The sequence below is a fragment of the Equus caballus genome, chromosome 2 (genome assembly GCF_041296265.1).
Source record: "Equus caballus isolate H_3958 breed thoroughbred chromosome 2, TB-T2T, whole genome shotgun sequence".
Lineage (NCBI taxonomy): Eukaryota > Metazoa > Chordata > Mammalia > Perissodactyla > Equidae > Equus > Equus caballus.
This window is the reverse complement of record NC_091685.1, coordinates 58,751,418-58,771,510: the sequence shown is the minus strand read 5'-3', so window position 1 is coordinate 58,771,510 and position 20,093 is coordinate 58,751,418. Positions and strand designations below refer to the sequence as shown.

At 44.5% G+C, this 20,093-nt stretch overlaps 1 protein-coding gene across 1 annotated transcript; it reads left to right on the top strand.

Annotated features, from left to right (window-relative positions):
• Positions 1-1,007: 1,007 nt before the first annotated feature.
• STC1 (stanniocalcin 1) lies at positions 1,008-13,284 on the top strand. The gene is made up of 4 exons (XM_001493195.5): positions 1,008-1,351; positions 3,351-3,493; positions 4,167-4,378; positions 10,201-13,284. Exons 1-4 carry the CDS (start codon positions 1,234-1,236, stop codon positions 10,469-10,471), a joined length of 744 nt encoding a protein of 247 aa, XP_001493245.1. The 5' UTR covers positions 1,008-1,233; the 3' UTR covers positions 10,472-13,284.
• The last annotated feature ends 6,809 nt before the right edge of the window (positions 13,285-20,093 follow it).

Genomic DNA, 20,093 nt, shown 5'->3' with positions numbered 1-20,093 from the left:
ACTGGTTTACCCAGCAAGTTTAGTCTTGCTTCGACCAGCTTATTGCTTCAACGTGATTATGACGTTGCTGGGCTAGAATACACAGTTTATTCATTTTCAGGCATTCATGATGTCTCTTTGTTGAGTGCAGTGTGTGTAGCTGTGCATGTGTGTACCTATAGCAACTAACACTCCTGGAGTTTGCAATCCTGCTGGTGACTAAAAAGATGGAGTCAAGGTTAATTTATGGTACTAGAGAATCATGGTTTTATAGGCATAGAGAATGCTAGACTCCAACTTTGGCATCTTACAGATGTGAAAGCAGAGATTGAGCAAGGTAAAAGAACTTGACCAGGGTCATGGAGCTAACCAATAGGGAACTGAGGCCACAGCTCAGAGCTGCCGTATCCCAGGCCCTTCCTCTCATATGCGCTCCTCTCCCAGGGCTCCTACATGTGAGTGAGAACTCAGGATAACCACATACAACCAAAACGCCTCCCAGACCTGTGAACCTGTATATGCTGACAAGACGGGGGGGGGGGGGGGGGAGGGGGGGGGGAGGGGGGTGCTGTGCACGTACTCACAACATGGAGGATATGCTGTTAAAATTACTGTAAAACTGCTATAAAGAGGTTAAATCAGAATCCAGAGAGACCACACTCCCCATGCTGCCGAGGCTGCATGCTTCCTCCCACTAGCTCATTTTAGAAAAGGAGGGACAGACTTCCAAAAGCACCTTGTTGAGATTTTCATATGGGTTTCCTTTAGTTCAACCAACACAAAGTTATCCCTTAATTCCGTGAAAATAGCTTTTCACACATCTATGCACACACAGTCACACACACATAAAACATTGGCAGCAGGTACTTTTAATTTGCTGGAAAATATTTCTAAGAAGTCAAACAGCTCCAGCCCAATGAGCGTGCCCTCTGATTGGCTAGCCAGACCAGTTGAGGGACCTGATTGGTCCCTGATCCTGAGGACCGATAAGAACGGCTATAAAATCCCTGGGTACAGCTCTTGGGCCCCCAGTTTGCAAAAGCCAGAGGTGCAAGAAGCGGCGACTGCAGCAGCAGCAGCAGCAGCAAAAGCGACAGCAGGAGCAGCAGCAGCAGCAGCAAAAAAACCCTCATCAAATCCTCACCTAAGCTTTCAGTGTATCCAGATCCACATCTTCACTCAAGCCGGGAGAGGGAAAGAGGAAAGGGGGGGAGGAAAAAAAAACCCAACAACTTAGCGGAAACTTCTCAGAGAATGCTCCAAAACTCAGCAGTGCTTCTGGTGCTGGTGATCAGTGCTTCTGCAGCCCATGAGGCGGAGCAGAATGATTCTGTGAGCCCCAGGAAATCCCGGGTGGCAGCCCAGAACTCAGGTAAGCGGCAAACCCGGGACCGGTTTCTCCCCCAAAGAGCTGTCCTCATTTGCCTCTCGCTTTTGCAACTGTGTCTGTGACGGCTGATCTTGATAATAAATGTGCTTCATGCCTGATGGCAATAAACTGCCAGTGTAATCCAATAGCCTTAGGAAGTGGAGCTCCTTTGTTTAATAAATTGCATGCAACTAACGAAGAAGCTGGGCGCTCTGCTGAGGGTATTTCATTGCATAAGCCTAGCCTGATTGCCTGAAATCTGGCACGTACCCTCTTAGGGGGGAGGGGGCGGGGGAAAGGCTTGAATGTTGGCATGTTTCAAAGCGCTCTCTATACTTTCGAGAAGCTGAAGCTAATCTTAAGGTGAGACATGATTTGTCTGATGCTGTCCCTCTTCCTTCACCCTAGGAACCTATAACTTGACTTCCCTACCCCTTCAGAGAACACACAGAAAGCTCCCTCTGCAGACTGATCTACGGAACCATAACCCTCAAGTCTGACAAATCCAGGGCAGATTCAGAGAAAACCCTACACATCCCACTCCCAACACTGCTCCTTCTCTCCCTCCCAGCTCTCTCCGGCTCCATTCAGTCGCCCATGCAGCCCTTGGCCAGAGAGCCCTTGAAAAAGAGTATTTGTGAAACATAGCAGCTGTTTCTCCAAGGGGAAGGTCTCACTCTAGTCCTGACTCCTGGAGCAGTTAATTGTGTATTATCTTGGCCTCTAAAGGAAAAGAGTCCTTAGGAAGCCGGCATTGACACCTCTGCCTTTTGACTTCGCTGGCCCAGCTTGCTCCTCTTTCGTTACTGCCCTCTCTCCCCGAACTGTCAGCAAAGATGGGATCGCAGGTGTCCAAATGCTGCAGACCGTGCTCCCCTCAGAAGAGCACAGGTCCCTGCCGAGAGGAGGGCTTTGCTTCACTTCCTTTTGTACTTAGTTGCTATAGAGATGCAGTGATTCACAATTTGAGCTTGCCTAAAACAATAGCAACCCTAATGCATATTAAAACTGCTTAAAGCAAAGTTATAATTTGAACCCGTGGAAATATATAATTAGGGAAATGACTTGTAACATCCCAGAGGCTGCGGGTAGTGGCCGGGGGGAGGGGAAGCCTAACCGAACCGTGCTTTTGATCTCAGAGGAGAATCCTATGGTATGAAGGCTGCAGATCATTTCTTGCCGAGCTGCCTGCCAGAACACCCCCCTTCTGTAGGAGAGAAATTACTTTTATGGGAGATCTTATCCAGAATGTAGAAAGCCTCATGCAAGTTCTTTGCGGTTTTCTTCCAGTCTTGCTCAAACGGTGCCTCGGCCTTATTATTCCACACCTGTGTTTCTCTTTTTGAAAAAAATGGCTTTTAATATGAGAGAGGTTATGCATACCTCTGAGCGCTGTCCTGTGGTGGGGGGTTGGGGTGAACCATGAATGGATCAGATTCCCCTCTGCACTCTGAAGGCACGTTAAAAGCCCTAAATCAGAAAGGTCTCCAAGTGGACTCCTGGCAAATTCTTCTATGCCATTTAGGCTAAAATTCCATCCTTATTACTCTGGAGTGCATTTTCAGGAGCCAAGTGGCGTCCCTGGCCCCTCCATCTCCTGAACCTGACGCCCAGCCTTTGCCTTCTGCCTTCCCATGCTCTCATGCTCTAGGGGATGTCCTTTGATCCTACGGAGCTGCTTCAAGCTCGTGCCTTCCACAGACTCCAACCTTGCTTCTCTAGCCACCAAAACTGTCTGTAATGGTGCCACCAAGAGAATGTATCTCAGAGGGGAAACTCCTTCCCTCCCCTTCGTGAGCTCTGGCTCTTATAAGCAGAAGGGATCCGCCCCTCCCCACTCTTTCTCACCCCCACCCCCTCTGAATGGGTCTGTCTAGTGGCCCCATCACAGACTTCTAGGATAAGTTCTACTGGCCCCTGTCCTTGGACTTTGCACTACATCACCTTGACCCCTCCGGACCGCCCTCTGGTTGACCCATTTGTATGGATTTGTCTCTTTCAGCTGAAGTGGTTCGCTGCCTCAACAGTGCTCTGCAGGTTGGCTGTGGGGCTTTTGCATGCCTGGAAAACTCCACCTGTGACACCGATGGGATGTACGACATCTGTAAATCCTTCTTGTACAGCGCTGCTAAATTTGACACTCAGGTAATAAGACCTTGACCCTTGCTCCCGCGGGCTGCTTGTCTTTAACAGTGTGTTAGACTATTGTTCTTAGGAACCAGTCCTGTAGGGAACCAGCTCTGCTTCTCAGCCTCCCCACTGTAAATTCTCATCTCCAACGTGTGTACACACACGCGCACTTTTGGCCAGGAAATAGGTTCTGTATAAGACGCTCCCCACCCACTCTAATGCCCGATTGCAGCACGCTGACACAGGCTGTCTTATGGAGGGGAGGAGGGGTGTGATGAGCAGCAAATCTTTGCTTCTTCAAGGGGAAGTAAAAATGTTCTTCCAACAAAGAAGTTCTTCTCACTGTGTGACCCAGCATTCCGGCTTCTGATTTGAGTTATCAAAGTCTCAATCCCAATAATGCAAAGCCATCTGCTGGCTATTTTTAAGCTGCGGGCTGGTGGATTATGCTTCATCTCTTCCTTTCTCTTGTCTTATCTCATTACAGTGGAGCTCAATTCTCAAGGTAGTCTAAGGGTAGGGCCTTTTTTTTATCTTGGCCACAGCACACAATTTTCTCATTGCAAGGACATGCAGATGGCTGTGATACAGTGCCAAAGCAAGTCCCCTTAAGTCCCACATATTGTATGCCCTGTACTCTCTTGTCAGCTGGAGCTAAAGCTTTTCCTCCTACCCCCTTCTTTTGTAGGGAAAAGCATTTGTCAAAGAGAGCTTAAAGTGCATCGCCAATGGGGTCACGTCGAAGGTCTTCCTCGCCATTCGGAGGTGCTCCACTTTCCAGAGGATGATTGCCGAGGTGCAGGAGGAGTGCTACAGCAAGCTGAACGTGTGCAGCGTTGCCAAGCAGAACCCTGAAGCCTTCACTGAAGTCGTCCAGCTCCCCAATCACTTCTCCAACAGGTACGAAATGAGTCCACGTTTTTGCAATTAGGGAGGAGGGGGCGGGGGGTGGTTGGCTGGCAGAACCAGACCCAGAAGGGGTTAAATCACCACGGTCACGCGCTTATTTTAGCTTGCAGTCTTCCCAGCTTTTGCAGGAAAAATATGTTTGTGATTGGTTGTGACAGCTTAAGCAGCCTGGATTTTTTTTCTTACTGTTATAGGAAAAGTCTTTCCATGCAGCTAATAGAAAGCTTCATCTGCAGCGTCCCTGGGTGCGTTTTCATTGTCAGTGTCTTGCTATAAGCCTGAGGGAATTATGAAGTTTATGGAAACAAGCTTTCGACATCAAATTTGGCTGAAATCATGACTATGCACAGACCAATTGCCCATTGTGATAACCCTGGTCAAATGTCATAATGCAGACTTTTAAATCTGCATGTATTTTGAGCCAGTCCCAAGCCCAATCAGATATTTTGCTAGGTAGCCCAAAGCAAGCCATCTCACTTCGCTGGGACTCAGATTTCCTTTATGAAAAATGAAATGGCTGAACTGGATGATTCCTGTGTTCCCTTCCAGGCCTGTGTTATCCCATTCCTCTGTCCAGTGATGGCATCCTGTTCTGGTGACCCCCAAACTGCATTCTCATCTTAGTATTCTAACATGACGCGGAGCCACTGAGGCAGTAATGTTGGACCATCCTGCCTTTCTGTGCCCCTGGCTCACTGTCTTTTCCAGTCAACAGCGAACACCTAATACATGAGAGGGCTGACATCCTCATTCCATGGCCTAGAAAGGTTCCCAGCAAGACCTGGGCTTCCCCCTCTGTGGTCAGCTTAAGAGAGGTACTGACGGGGCTAGCATGGAGGTATGGCAGGGACAGTGCAATGGGTCAAGTTCAGCCCACTGTGATGCCCAACAGCCTAAAACCTGACTCCCAGTCCTGAAGTGCTATGATTCTTTGACTCTCCAGCCAAATCTGCACACATTCACAAAGATCAGTCCTGTTCGTGTTACTGCAACCACATGAGAGCTAACACTGATTAAAATCCTAGCCAGGTGCTGCCACTCTTCTTCGAACAGTGGCAACAGCCCAGTCCCCGGTGCTTTAGTTGTGTACATACACACACCTGGAAGACAGGGAAAGTGGCTCCTCCTGGGGAAAGGCTAAGGCCCTTGACATTAAAACATTGTAAAGTTTCTGATTCACTCTTAACTACAGATCGGTGCTCTTCAGGACCTCATGTCAATTTATAAAAATCGTTTGTTCAGTCCTTGGAAGTGACTCTGTCAGGGACCCTTAACTGATTTTCTCAGAACAAGAAAATCAAATCAAGCGTTTATCTCAAATGGCCTGACTCTCTATGTTGACCTTGGTTTAAAATTCTCCAGTGAAGATTCTTGTTATATCTGGGAAGAAAAAAAACCTGGCTAATTGTTGAAGACTCTTTCACCATAAGAAAAAGAAATAAGGGATTCTTAATCTGACAGGGGCTAGGGACACAGTATGTGTTTGTGTGGTAGCTGGCAGGTAGGGGGATGTTAGCAAAGCCATTATTATAAGTTTCAATCTTTGAGGATCCTGTGACAACTCAGGATCTATGATATGGCATTAAGGCATATTGAGGCAATACTAATCTATTTCAACTGAGGAGCATCTTCCATTATGAAGGGAGAGGTCTTATGGAGAGGATGGTACAGATTCTGGACTGGTGATCTTACCTATCTAAGAAGAGACTAGTAATACAGTTTTTGCTCTGGGCATTATTCCTTTCAATAGGCGCCTTCTTTTCACCACCTTTAGAAAATAGTCACAAGGAGTCTTGTTATCTTCCTCTTTCATCATAGGGGAATCACACCTATTAGGAAAGTGGGAAAAAATGGCCACCCCATAAAGACAAGAATCTTCCATCAACTCTACCTTTCTTCAATTATTTCACTTCAACTGGCTAATATTATTCCTGCTCAGAACTGTGGCAATTTCCGGTTCCATGCTGGGCTTGATTTGCTCTATTTAAGCTCCTAGCTCTCTGAAACATCCTGCTTTCCCAGCCTCTGTCCCACTATAGAGACAAGCTAAGTTGTGCCAGTTGGCACAGATTTGCGAAAGGAAGTAGTTACAGGTTCATTCCACCTTCCTGTGACTTATCTAACATGAGATTTGGGCCTGGGAGAATCCAAAAGCCTGTGACTGGACCAGGATCCAAAACAAGGAAGTTTTCCATGAAAGAAATGCACTTAGAAGAGAAAGGATAGCTGGAGTGTCCCCTGGCTGAATTTGCAATCTACGCTTTTAACCATGAGGGAGTCAGGCAAAACTGACCCGGGCAGGCTGGGCAGTGTGAGGCTTGGGAAGAAGTTAGACCAATCCAGATCCAGAGTGGGAAAACCGACGAAGCTTCCAGCTCTCTAGGGCATGGATAGGGAACAGGAAACAGAAGAATAATATTGATCAAGGGAAACAAAGGACTATTTATAAACCTCACACAGAACGTTCCTGGGCAGTATGTGTATTTGGGGAAGCATGGCTGAAACAGTAGCTATGGAGAATATCTGATCTTGTTCTTTACCAAGAAAAAAAGTTGGTGATGGAATTTTCAAAGTGGGAAGAAAGAAATATGCTTTAAAAGATCCTTCCAGGCTGGGTGATCGGAACACTTAGCCCACCAAATCTTTGCAGCACATCGCACCACCCCCCAAAAAGATGAAGAAAGGAATCTTCTTAAGTAGTTCTAATTCTTTCTGGAAAGGATGCGCCTTAAGCAGAGTTGCACTATTTTTTGGTTAAATTGAGAAAGAATATAGGTATTAAATCCCTAGAAACATAGCCTGCCGTAGCTGGAGATGACCATAGAGGTTATCTAGACTAACTGGCTCATTTTACTGATTAAAGAACAAAGGCCCAGAGAGGGAGTGACCTGCTGAAGGTCACACAGCTAGTGAATGACCAGAGTTGGGCCTAGAACTCAGGTGGCCTTGCGCCAAGTTATTTGATTTCTACTTCAAAAATGGCAGCCAGTAAAACCTGCAGGAAATATCCACAATCCAAAAATAGAATACCAAGAAGAATTGAATAAATGTGCCCCATGATGATCAGTAATTCAATTTGTGTACATTCTCTCCTCAGAGAGAAGGCACATCTTGCCAATAGCTATAGTAACATCAAGACTTGGTACAATAAATATGTGACAATTGCCAAGCCAACTTTTGCTGAAGACAATAATCTCCTACATAATCTCACTTAGTGATTTATAGGTAGGAAATTGCCTGTCTCATTAACCCGCATAATCTCAGAGGTCAATGCCAAGTTCCAGCCCTTAGTGGAAGGCACTGGGTTAACCTGTTGCGCACTCTGGCTTATGGTGTTGACATCAAGGCAGCCTGACAAGCTTTCCAGACTTGGAGGAGCTGCTAACGGAGCCATGGACATCTACTGGTCTAAGGAGCTGTCTTTGAGAGAGCTCAAAGAGAGAAGCTCCACGAGAGGAGCTAAGGTAGATTTGGGGGGAGTCACTAAGAGTGGTCAGGCTGGCAAGGTCATCGTCAAGAAACACCAAGAACAGGTGTCATATCTGGGCCAGCAGAGAAAGCAAAGGAACGGTAGGAGCCCTCAGAGATGGAGTAGGTGCTTTGACAAAATAGGGCCAGAGGGGCACATCTGGCCTTTGAGAGGCAAGGCTAGCTACAGAAGCTTAGTTTCCTTACTGGTGTTAGTCTTCGTCTGGACAAGAGCTCTTTTCAACAGTGATCTAAGGAAAGACAATCTTCTCTAGCCCGTTTGGGAGGTCATCTGGTGTGAATAGTTCTTTCTAGTGGAAGGGTTAACTTCTATGTAATAAAGTGCTTATTGAGGGCCAGTGGGGTAAAGGGTCAGAAACCTGTTCTCTAGAATCTAATCACCTGGTGCAATAGACCCAGAGATCCAGGGGACCAAGGTCCTGGCAGAACTCAAGAGTAAAGCGATGCCTGGGGGGTCTACGTGGGTGTGTAGATGTCTGAAGCTGTTGGTACAAAGTACTTTATTCTCAGTTTTTCCAAAACCATTTTTTTCTCCCCATTTCCCCATCCAAGTGAGATCTGCTTTGACTCATGTGCTTTATAATTCCAAAGGGTTGGAAAATGTGTTTCTGTGCCAGAGAATCCCAATTTTAACAACAGCTGGATATAATCCTCCCTCGTGGGAGGGTAGAGCCAGGACTGTGTCCGAGACCCAGACACGGCACTTCTCTTTCAGGCCCCAGCTTCATTCTGCTCGCTCCCAGAAGGGTGACCGCTTTGCTTCATTACACATGTTCCACTCTATTTACTGAACATCCTTGAAAGGACCTCTCTGGAGGGTTAAGCTATTCTAGAAAGATGTTTGATCCTGTGCTCTGTGAGGTGTGAGTTAAAAATAAACAGGTTCCTTTTCATGGAAGATCTTGTGGCCCAAGTGACCCTTGGGCTCCTCAGAGGAAAGGTCTCTCCATCTAAATATTACAGATCACTGTCATCAGGAGAGTCTCTTCTTCGTGAACACAGAGCTAATGGGTTTTGACAACCGCCACCTCAACATGGAGCAAAAGCACCCCAACTCAAATTGGAAAATACCTGAACTGTCTTCCCAAAGAACAGGACGAGTAATTTCTATGCTATAAATATCAGACAGTTTAATCCTTTCTGAGCCATAACACTTAGCTGCAGTATTGGGGATATTTAAAGAACTTGCACCAAAGATGAAGGCAATTTATACCAAACACAAGGTTTTTTGTAAAATTTACCAGACCTACAGATAATTTTTCTTCTGGGAATCACGAGTTACTGGAGAGAATTATGTTTTTAAAGCTCCATTTCCTCAGTGGCCACAAAATAAATCCAGAAATCGACAGTGAGCAGGCACTATAGCCCGATGACGCTGGCACATGGGGCTGGGAGACAAAGGGCAAACCATCCCCAAACCATCAAATGCTGACTTGTGTGATGCTCACCAAATATCTATAAAATGTCCAAAAAGGGAAGAGGCCAGAAAAGCTAGAGCAATGGGAGAAGGCTTCTTGGAATTATTGAAACATGAATCCTTGAAGACCACCATTGTTTCCGTTAAAATGTCCTCATTGCCTGGCATTTGGCCCTCTAACTACAATATACCATTGAAGGAAGACTGAAAATGGGGTCAGTCATAGCCGGTAGCAAGGCTAGCTGAGCGTGTGCTGGGAAAATTACACAGAAGAGAAACATGCACGAGATACTGAAGACAGGGGCCTCCTCTGAAAATAGTTTAGTCAGAGTTACGCGCTCATATACACATACACCTGCACACACACCACCAAGAAGAAGGAAAAGTGCCAAGAAGCACGAAAATAACTGCAAATTCATGTGTCAAGTGTTGGGCTCACCTCATTGTATTTGACTTAGTCCTGCTTCTACCACTATCCCATTGTGTGAACTGAGACAAGTCTCTGCAGCTATCCGAGCTTAGTTTCTTCTCTATAAAAATGAGATGATGAAATAGTCCCTAAATGATCTCTGTGATCCCATCTAGCTCTATGATGCTTTGTTTCTAAGAATTTTAGACATCTCTGTCAGCCTACTATTCAAAGTATGATTTAAATCTCCTGACGGAGATTCTAAACATGAAGACGGAGCTGTCTTGCATTGCGTGATAAATCCAGGAAGCATATGCACCCAAACTAAGAAGACATTGCAGAAAGATTAGACGCAACAGCCACCTTCAGCTGATGAACTGTTTGTGTTTGCATGGTCTGGCCATTCGGGACAGGTGTTGGCTAGAGCCCCAAGGAAAGCCTGGGTCTTGCTTTGCTCTCACTGAATGATTGTCACACGTGCCCTCTTTCTCAATACAGATACTATAACAGACTTGTCCGAAGCCTACTGGAATGTGATGAAGACACGGTCAGCACAATCAGAGACAGCCTGATGGAGAAAATTGGACCCAACATGGCCAGTCTCTTTCACATCCTGCAGACAGATCACTGTGCCCAAACACACTCGCGAGGTGACTTCAACAGGAGGCGCACCAATGAGCCACAGAAGCTGAAAGTCCTCCTCAGGAACCTCCGAGGTGAGGTGGCCTCTCCCTCCCACATCAAACGCACCTCCCACGAGAGTGCGTAACCAGGGAGAGGCATTCACAACCTCACCAAATTAGGATCGTTTGAAGGGTGTTCACACACCAACTTTGAGTGTACTGTGCCTGGTTTGATTTTTTTTAAGTAGTTCTTATTTTCTATCCCCCTTAAAGAAAATTGCATGAAACTAGGCTTCTGTAATCAATATCCCAACATTCTGCGATGGCGGCGTTCCCACAAACAGAATACGTGTGATCTTTCTGCCTCTCCTCAGGAGAAAGCACCCTCTTTTATCACTTTCTTCTACCATGTCTTTTCCCAGCTCCCCTCAAACTACTCTCGAACACAAAACATTCATGTAATTCCCCAGTCATTGTAATTGGAAGATGTGGAGCCCTTTAGAATGGTTGCCCCGGTAGAGTTAGGCTGATAAGAAGCAACTTAATTTAAATGCATGTCTTAAATGCTCATAAAGATGTTGAATGGAATTCGTGTTATGAATCTGTGCTGGCCATGGACGAATATGAATGTCATGTTTGAATTCTTGATCTCTCATGAGCTAGTGTCTTATGGTCTTGATCCTCCAATGTCTAATTTCCTTTCCAACACATTTACCAAATTGCTCAAGCCTGGCTCTCCAGCCAGGCTTTGAGCCTGCATCTTCTTGCATCTAATGAAAAACAAAAAGCTAACATCTTTATGTACTGTAACTGCTCAGAGCTTTAAAAGTATCTTTAACAATTGTCTTAAAACCAGAGAATCTTAAGGTCTAACTGTGGAATATAAATAGCTGAAAACTAATGTACTGTACATAAATTCCAGAGGACTCTGCTTAAACAAAGCAGTATATAATAACTTTATTGCATATAGATTTAGTTTTGTAACTTAGCTTTATTTTTCTTTTCCTGGGAATGGAATAACTATCTTACTTCCAGATATCCACATAAATGCTCCTTGTGGCCTTTTTTATAACTAAGGGGGTAGAAGTAGTTTTACTCAACATCAAAACTTAAGATGGGCCTGTATGAGATAGGAAAACCAACAGGTTTATCTGAAGGACCCCAGGTAAGATGTTAATCTCCCAGCCCACCTCAACCCGGAGGCTACTCTTGACTTAGACCTGTTCTGAAACAGCTCTGTCACATCCAACTGGGAATTACAGGAACCAAAAAGAGCATCCCTTTGGGCTTAGACCACTTAGAGTGTGATAAGGCCTACTGTACCTTGGGAAGTGGCAGTTCTTGACTCACCACCTTTCATTGGTGCCTGGTACTCTGGCAAACTGATGATAGGGTGGGAGACGTTCCATTAAATCAATCAGGAATGAGTCAATCAGCCTTTGGGTCTTTCACTTGGGGGACTTGGGGCTGAGGGGGTATAAATAATCCTGGGCTGTCCAGCCTTAATAGACTCCTCTTACATTTTTGTCCTGTAGCACGCTGCCTGCCAAAGTAGTCCTGGCAGCTGGACCATCTCTATAGGATCGCAAAAAAAAAAAAAAAAAGGGAAAGAAAGAGGGAAAAAAGAGCTGGTGGTTTGTTCATTTCTGGCATGATGTTTACAAGATGGCGACCACCAAAGCCAAATGATTAACCTATCTATGAACAACAGTAATTTCTCAGGGTCACTGTCCTTGAACCTAACAGTCCCTTATGAGCGTCACTGCCCACCAAAGGTCAATATCAAGAAAGGAAGAGGGAGGAGGGGTAGGACTGTAGGGGCCACTCCAAACTCGCTTAGGTAGAAACTATTGGTGCTTGACTCTCACTAGGCTAAACTCAAGATTTGACCAAATCGAGTGATAGGGATCCTCGTGGGAGGCGGGAGGGCACATCTCCAGAAAAATGAAAAGCAATACAACTTTACCATAAAGCCTTTAAAACCAGTAATGTGCTGCTCAAGGACCAAGAGCAATTGCAGCAGACCCAGCAGCAGCAGCAGCAGCAGCACAAGCATTGCTGCCTTTGTCCCCACACAGCCTCTAAGCGTGCTGACATCAGATTGTTACGAGCATTTTTATACTCAGAACTGTCCCATCCCCAGGTCCCCAAACATATGGATACTGCCTTAGCCTCTTGGAAATCAGGTAGACCATACTCTAAGTTGACTTTTCCCTTCCCTCCTTTGCCTGTCCCCCACCCCCTGGCAAGGCTGACTTCTCCAAACCAGAAAAGCTATTAAAGTTTGTGTGTTGTGTCCATTTCACAAACCCACTAAGCCAGGACCCCAATGCGACAAGTAGTTCATGAGTACTCCTAGCAAAATTCTCTTACTTCAGTCCAGTAGATTCTCTTCTTTGCTGTGACCTCTTCAAACCGTGATACCACCCCTTTTCTCCCCACAATAATATTTATATATGTATCTATAATACATATATCTACACCTACGGAAAGAAGCAGTTCTCACAATGTTGCTAGTTTTTTGCTTCTCTTTTCCCATCCCACTCTCTCCAACTTCTCCTTAAACTTCCAAAGCTTCGTCTTGTGTTTGCTGCACAGAGTGATTCGGGGGCTGACCTAGACCAGTTTGCATGATTCTTCTATTGTGATTTGGTTGCACTTTAGACATTTTTGTGCCATTATATTTGCATTATGTATTTATAATTTAAATGATATTTAGGTTTTTGGCTGAGTACTGGAATAAACAGTGAGCATATCTGGTATATGTCATTATTTATTGTTAAATTACATTTTTAAGCTCCATGTGCATATAAAGGTTATGAAACATATCATGGTAATGACAGATGCAAGTTATTTTATTTGCTTATTTTTATAATTAAAGATGCCATAGCATAATATGAAGCCTTTGGTGAATTCCTTCTAAGATAAATAATAATAAAGTGTTACGTTTTATTGGTTATTTTTCCCCAATGTCTTTCATTGTTATTCTTTAAAAACCTCTAGAATGAGACTTTTTGAACATGAAGTTAATGGCTGATTACTTTCTTTAAAGTCACTAATTAAGTGTCAATATGTAAATGAATATAGTTTAAATCAACATTTTCCAATTTCCTTAAAACCATTTAGTGGCTCCTATTACCCTCACAGTAAAATTGCAACCCAAACTCCTTACAAGCTGAGAAGAAGGTTTGCGGTCTGGACACTGCTCAGCTCTCCAAGCTCAGACTCGCCTTTCCTTCCGCTGAGCGAACTCTAGGCTCCAGCCCTGCAGGAGCACTGGAGAGGACTGTGTGCGCTCCCTTCCAGGCCTGCCTTTATGCGGTTCTCCCTCTCTAGAGACCCTGCCCTCCACCTTTGCCTAGACTGGAAGCACCTTTGTTTGTTATGAGTTCCCAGCACTGAAAAAGCACCCAGCTCGCAGGATAGCCTCCACACTTTAAATGAATGATTTAGAAAGAATGGGAAGAGAGGAAAAAGACAATTGAATCAATGTGACAAGAGAGGGAGACAGCTCTGTGGTTATGAGGATCCAGCTCCAGGGTCAGACCTCTGGGATTTGAATTGTGGCTCTACAATTCAATACAAGTATTAACTGCACGATGTCAGATGAGTTACTTAATCTCGAAATACATCCGTTTCTTCCTCTGTAAAATGAGGATAGTGGTAACTAACTATCCAGACAGCTACTGGAAGAGGATGAAATAAGTAAAGTGCTTACAGCATGTCCAATGCACAGCAACGCTCGATGAGTGTCACAAGTAGATACTGTCACAAGTAGAGGGGATGAAAGCAAAGGGAGGTGACCCTCATCTCGGAAATGGGGATAGGATTCACAGCAGAAAAGACATTTAGCTGGGTCTTGAAGGATGGTTACGAGTTCAGTCACAGCAAAAGGGGGGCTTCTGTGGTGTAGTTTTTTCAAGGAGAGTTCTCATATAGTTGGGGGTTTTTTTATGTTAATGGACTTCTCCACATTTTAAATTCAAATGGGATATTTTTCTCAATATCATTCATTTCTAGCTCCAAATTGCATTTTCCCAAGTTCAGATATGCACCAGACAGCTAACAAATACTAAAAGAGTTGTCACTCCAAGGCCAAAAATGTATTATATTTGCTTTTCTCTGACCTGGCCAACGGAAAAGAGTACATTGATTTTATTGTAATCCTTCATTCTCAGTCTTCTTATATCAATATCTATTTATGCAGAGAGGCTGTGGACGCATACTACACCATAGTGCAGTGTGTAAGAACTTAGACCTGGAATCTCCATGAACTGAGTTCAAATCCTAGTTCCCCAGCAATCTCTGTGGCCTTTGGCAAAGTATCTGACATCTTAAATTTTTCACTTATGAAAACATCCCTAGGAACTAGAGATAAATAATAGGTCCTACTTCCTAGAATGACCGTGAACATGAAGTGAGTTATATATGAAGCACCTAAAACAGTATCTAGCACATTGCAAAATAGTATTTATTGAACACTCAACAAATGTAACTATTGCCATTTACATGAATACTATCACCACCATTTAGATTCTACTCCCACCTCTGACATGAGTCTTGAGATACCATTTTGGATGACGGTTCTTGCTCTTTTTCCTGTTGTAGATCACTAGACATTACTGTTTAATCAAGATTTCATGAATTTGAATGGTAAAATATTGCAACCTACTAAAAATGGCAAATTATAATATATAAACATCTGCATCCCGTCACCAAGCTTAAGAAATAAAATAGCACAGAGATAATAGGCTCTTGTGTGTGCCTCCCTGAACCCATTCACAAATTAACAGTTTAGCGCTAAAATGTTTTGAAAAGCCATGGCTTAAAAGGATAGAATTTCTCAAATTATTTAAATATACTTAAAAAATTTTTTAAATTTCTATCAGCCTTTCAAAAACGGTGTTAAAAAGATCATGGGATGGTCCCTGAATCTGTGGTATAAGAGAAGAAGAAAGGTCAGGCCATCACTCCCCTCGGGCCTCCATGAATGCCGTGAGAGCTGTCAGGGTAACTCTTGAATCAGGGCTTCTCAGATTCACCGTGCATACAAACCACCCGGGAATCTCATTAAAATGATTCAGTCCCACTGGGTGAGGCCCACAAGTCTGCGTGTCTGACATGATCCTGGGTGATGCTGATGCTGATGCTGATGCTCCACGGAGGATGCTTTGAGTAGCAAGGTCCCAACTGTTTCCACATAACTGAGTCAGTTCCTCAATCCTACAGACCTCCACAGGGCCACCACAAGGATGTTGCTAAATTGCAAGTATGATCATTTCACTTCCTTGCTTTAGTAGCTCCCATTGCCTAGAAGATAAAAATCAAGCATCTTGACTTCAAATTTAAACCCCTAAAAACCTGGGCCCTTCTTTCCAGCATGCACCCTAGATTCTGTCAATGCTAACTTCTCATTCTTCCCCTAAAGGCACCATGATCCTTTCTGCCTCATTACCTTCACACATATCATTCCTTCTAATGAATATTCTTCTCCCCAAACTCCTTTTCATTCGCCAAAGCCCATGTCACCTGGGAGGCCTTTCCCAGCATAGCCAAGCTTGTAGCAAATTGCACTGCAGACTGCTTGCAAGGAAAGAGGACTTAGTCATCCTTGTGTTCCCGGTGCTTAACACAAAGCTGGCATGCACTAAGCATTTGTGAGTGGAGGAAGGAAGGAAGGAAATCTTTCCACCACCACCAACTAATTCATGACTTTTCCTCCAGTAGCATGCTGGGGCCTTAGCAGCAATAGCAGGGTATGCTGGGGAATGGAGGGCATGTTGCCATGGTGAGTAAAGAAACTAATTCTAGGTACCATTTGGGTATCCTTAAGTCTGCCAGCTTGTAACAACACCACATAACTATCCTTCTTTCCAGAACCAGCCCTGATAAACATATACACTTGTTACTTTCTCCTGGTAAATTGAGCAACAAAAGACTCATCAATAAACATGTTTAGATATTTGCTAAGTCTGTGTAAGACATCATACTAGAGAGCTGGAACACAGAAGGAATATGACCATCTGTAAGCCAAGTTACACCATGTTTTTGGTATCCTTAGTTATTTTGTCATGTGGTTATTCTTATAATACCCCTCAGTTCACTAATTCTTCTTCTCTGTACTTAAGCTCTGCCATGAACTGTGTTCCCCATGGTCCTTTGATTTTTTTTCACCCTATGCAAGAACATGAGGGCCAGAGTGAGACATTAGCTAAGCCCATCCCGCTCTACTGTAAAATCTGAAAGCCAATGCAAATCACTTTATTTTGCAAATAAAGAATTAAAGCCCAATTATTGAATAAGTATCAACTGAGGACATATGTGCTACTTGACCCTGTACCTGGGGGCAGCATGCAGCAGGTTAAGCTGAGAACTCACTAATTCAGACCCTTGCTTACCAATTAAATGCATCTCTGCTCCCCAGTCTCTATTAAGGGATCTGCAGCTTCCAGTTGAGGATAGAATGCTATTTCCAACTCTAGCACAATTAAGTGACTCTGCAGGTGTACTCTGCTGTAGGAAAACCAGATACAGTATATGTCCCACAAGAGACTCTCAGTGTTTCCAATGTTTGGTCAAAATCTTGGAACCAATTCCAATGACAGCCTGCTCACTTGTCTTGGGATTTCTTGGAAGAACAATCACTCCAGGCCATGGCCCACTCCTTCCACACTGGTCTGAGCTCCTCTCCTCCCCATCCCCTATTCATTAGGAGACTTCTAGGACTAATTATTTGGAAACCTTGCAGCTTGCTAGTCCCTACATGCCTTATATTGTGGTCATCCAAAGACACCACTCAAGATCCAAGCCTCTCCGACATCTAGCCTCCTCCTGTCTGCACATTCTCATGTTGCTTTATGTCACTTCTCCCTGAGTCAACCTCCCACTGCCCTCTTCCTTCCAAACTCTGCCCATTCCAGGGTAAAAGCAATCTACTGCATCTTCACCCTCTCTTTTAATATCCCCTTCAGTGGTTCCTCAAAGAACGCTGTCCATTGCAATCTTCTCAAATGGTTGCTTATTCTTTCAAATCTTAAGGTTGGCGAGTGGAATCTGTGAGCCTCTTTCTCCCAATGCTGCTCCAGACTATAATTCTGCCTCTGTCATAAAAATTCTGACCAACTGAGGCTTAGGCTGCTATGGTCTAAATGTTTGGAGTCCCCACCCCCCAAAATTCATATATTGAAATTCTGACCCCCAAGGTAATGGTATTAGAAGGTGGGGCCTTTGAAAGGTGATTAGGTCATGAGGGTGGAGCCCTCGTGATGGGATTAGTGTCCTTATAAAAGAGACCGGAGAGGACTTCCTCACCCCTTCTGCCATGTGAGCACAGTAAGAAGATGGTTCACATTGAGCTATGAACCAGGAAGTGGCCCATCACTAGACATCAATTCTGCCAACACCTTGATCTTGAACTACCAGCGTTCAGCACAGTGAGAAACAAATTTCTGTTGTTTATAAGCCACCCAGTCTATGGTATTCTGTTATAGCAGCCCCAAGGGACTAAGACCTGAGCCATCTGGCTATACCACTTTCCTCCTCTCTTTATCACTGTTATCCACCACTAAAATGCCTTGGAATGATATTGACAGGAATTGCCTCTCATTTATTGATGATATGGGTAACAGGCTTATGATTTTCCTTTTCCTTCTCAAATCGCGCTCATCAGTCTGAACAAATTCAGTATTCATGGGAATGCTTCATCCAGTGCTCAAACTCTTAATCCCTCCTCAGCTCCACCCCTTAGCCACGCCCTGGAATCAAGAAGTACTCACCAGTGTGGCTGTGTGTGGTTTACTCTACTTGGTCATTACCCGTGTCAGATCAGTTGAATATGTTGAATATTCTCCTTTTGGGAAACTGGTACAATTCTGAAATCTTAAAGCCAAAATTTCCCCTTCTGACTGCAGCATCCTTTCTCTTACAGCTCTCCCACTCATTTATCTGCACTATACCATTTCTTTAACCTTACTCCCACCCCCAGGCCCTTGACCCTTCTACATTCTCCTGATCTTTCAATCCCTCTCCTCTCATCATCCTCTCCCTGCGCAGCCTTGAACCCGTGGTTAATCACTTCAACCATGCAATTGCATTGCCCTCAAATAGCTTGCCCTATCAATCTTCTGTCACACTCAACTGGAAAAATCCCAACCCTGGAGTCTGCCTTCTCAACTGGAGAAAAAAATCATCAAACTATGTACAGATTTGGTTTCACTTATAATTTGTCAGCTTCAAGCTCAATAGGACCCTCACTGCTGCCTGGGAATCTTCTTATCTATCCCTGGTCAGCTCCCTTTTCCACTCTCCATAGCAACAATTAAAACCTCCAATCCATTCAAACCTCCCACCCAACCACCTCTCTTCTAACGCCCCGCAGAAAATCTTCTCTCCTACTGCACAGACAAAATAGAAACCATCACATAGAGAATCCTTCGACTCTCTGCCACCATACCCATCCACACCTATCCTTTTGTATTTTTTCTGTCACAAAAGATGCAGAATCTCTCTTCCTGTGTCAGGAGAATGAACCCACCTGAGTTCTAGATCCCAACCATCCCCCCGCCTCACACAGGCTCTCCGGCCTTCAGGGGTTACTCTCTCTCCTACATCAGCGGCCTCTCCCTCTCCGCTCCCTCTCAGAGCCATCTAGTCTTTCGGCTACCACCCTATTTCTCTCGTCTCCTCACAATCAATCTTCCTTAAAGAAATGTCTGCATTTATTTTCTTCATTTCCTCATCTCTCATTCATTCTTTAATTCTTTAGAATCTGGCATCCACGTCCACTGAAATGACTCTACAGTGGTCAAACTACCTCTTGTTGCTAAATCCAAAATCCTTATCTTATGTGATTAATCTGCACCATTTGGCACTAATGAACATTCTGTCCCCGCTAAAAGGCCTTCGCTGACAAAGCTTTTCTTTCTCTAACTGCTCCCTCTCAGTCTCTACCTCCTCTTCCCATCCCTTAAATGTTGGAGTCTCTCAGCTTTCTGTCCTGGCCCCTCTTTTCTTCTCATTCTATGTACTCTCCTTTGGTACTGTCATCTACTCCCACATTTCAATGCCTGTTTATATGTTAATAACTTCAAAACTCTGATTTCCCTTGAAAACTCTATTGCACTTTAGATCCACATATCCAACTAGCTACCTCAACTCTGATGTATGATAGCCACCAAAAACATAACCCATCTAAAATGGAGTTCTCTTCAGTGTTCCCAGACTCATTGAACAGCATCTTCATCCACCTGAAATACAGGCACCATCTTTATCTCCTCTCTCCTCAGTCCTCTCAGCAAATAATAACTATGGATTCTCTCTCAATTATCTCTCTAGTCCATCCATTTATCCATGTTCACATTGCTACTATCTTTTTTTATCTTTTTTTGGCACCTGGGCTCACAACTGTTGCCAATCTTTTTTATTTTTTTTTTTTCTGCTTTATCTCCTCCAAGCGCCCCCGTACCTAGTTGTATATCTTAGTTGCAGGTCCTTCTAGTTGTGGGATGTGGGACGCCGCCTCAACGTGGCCTGACGAGCGGTGCCATGTCCGTGCCCAGGATCCGAACCCTGGGCCACCGCAGCAGAGCGTGCGAACTGAACCACTCGGCCACAGAGCCGGCCCGTGCTACTATCTTGATTTACGCCCCATTCTCAAAACCATCCTAAATTTTCTCTCAGATGCCAGGAATACCCTGCCTTCATCCCCAAATCTATTCCCCTCTTCAGGGTCAGAAAACTCTTTCCAGAGGGTAAATTTGATTCTGTCAC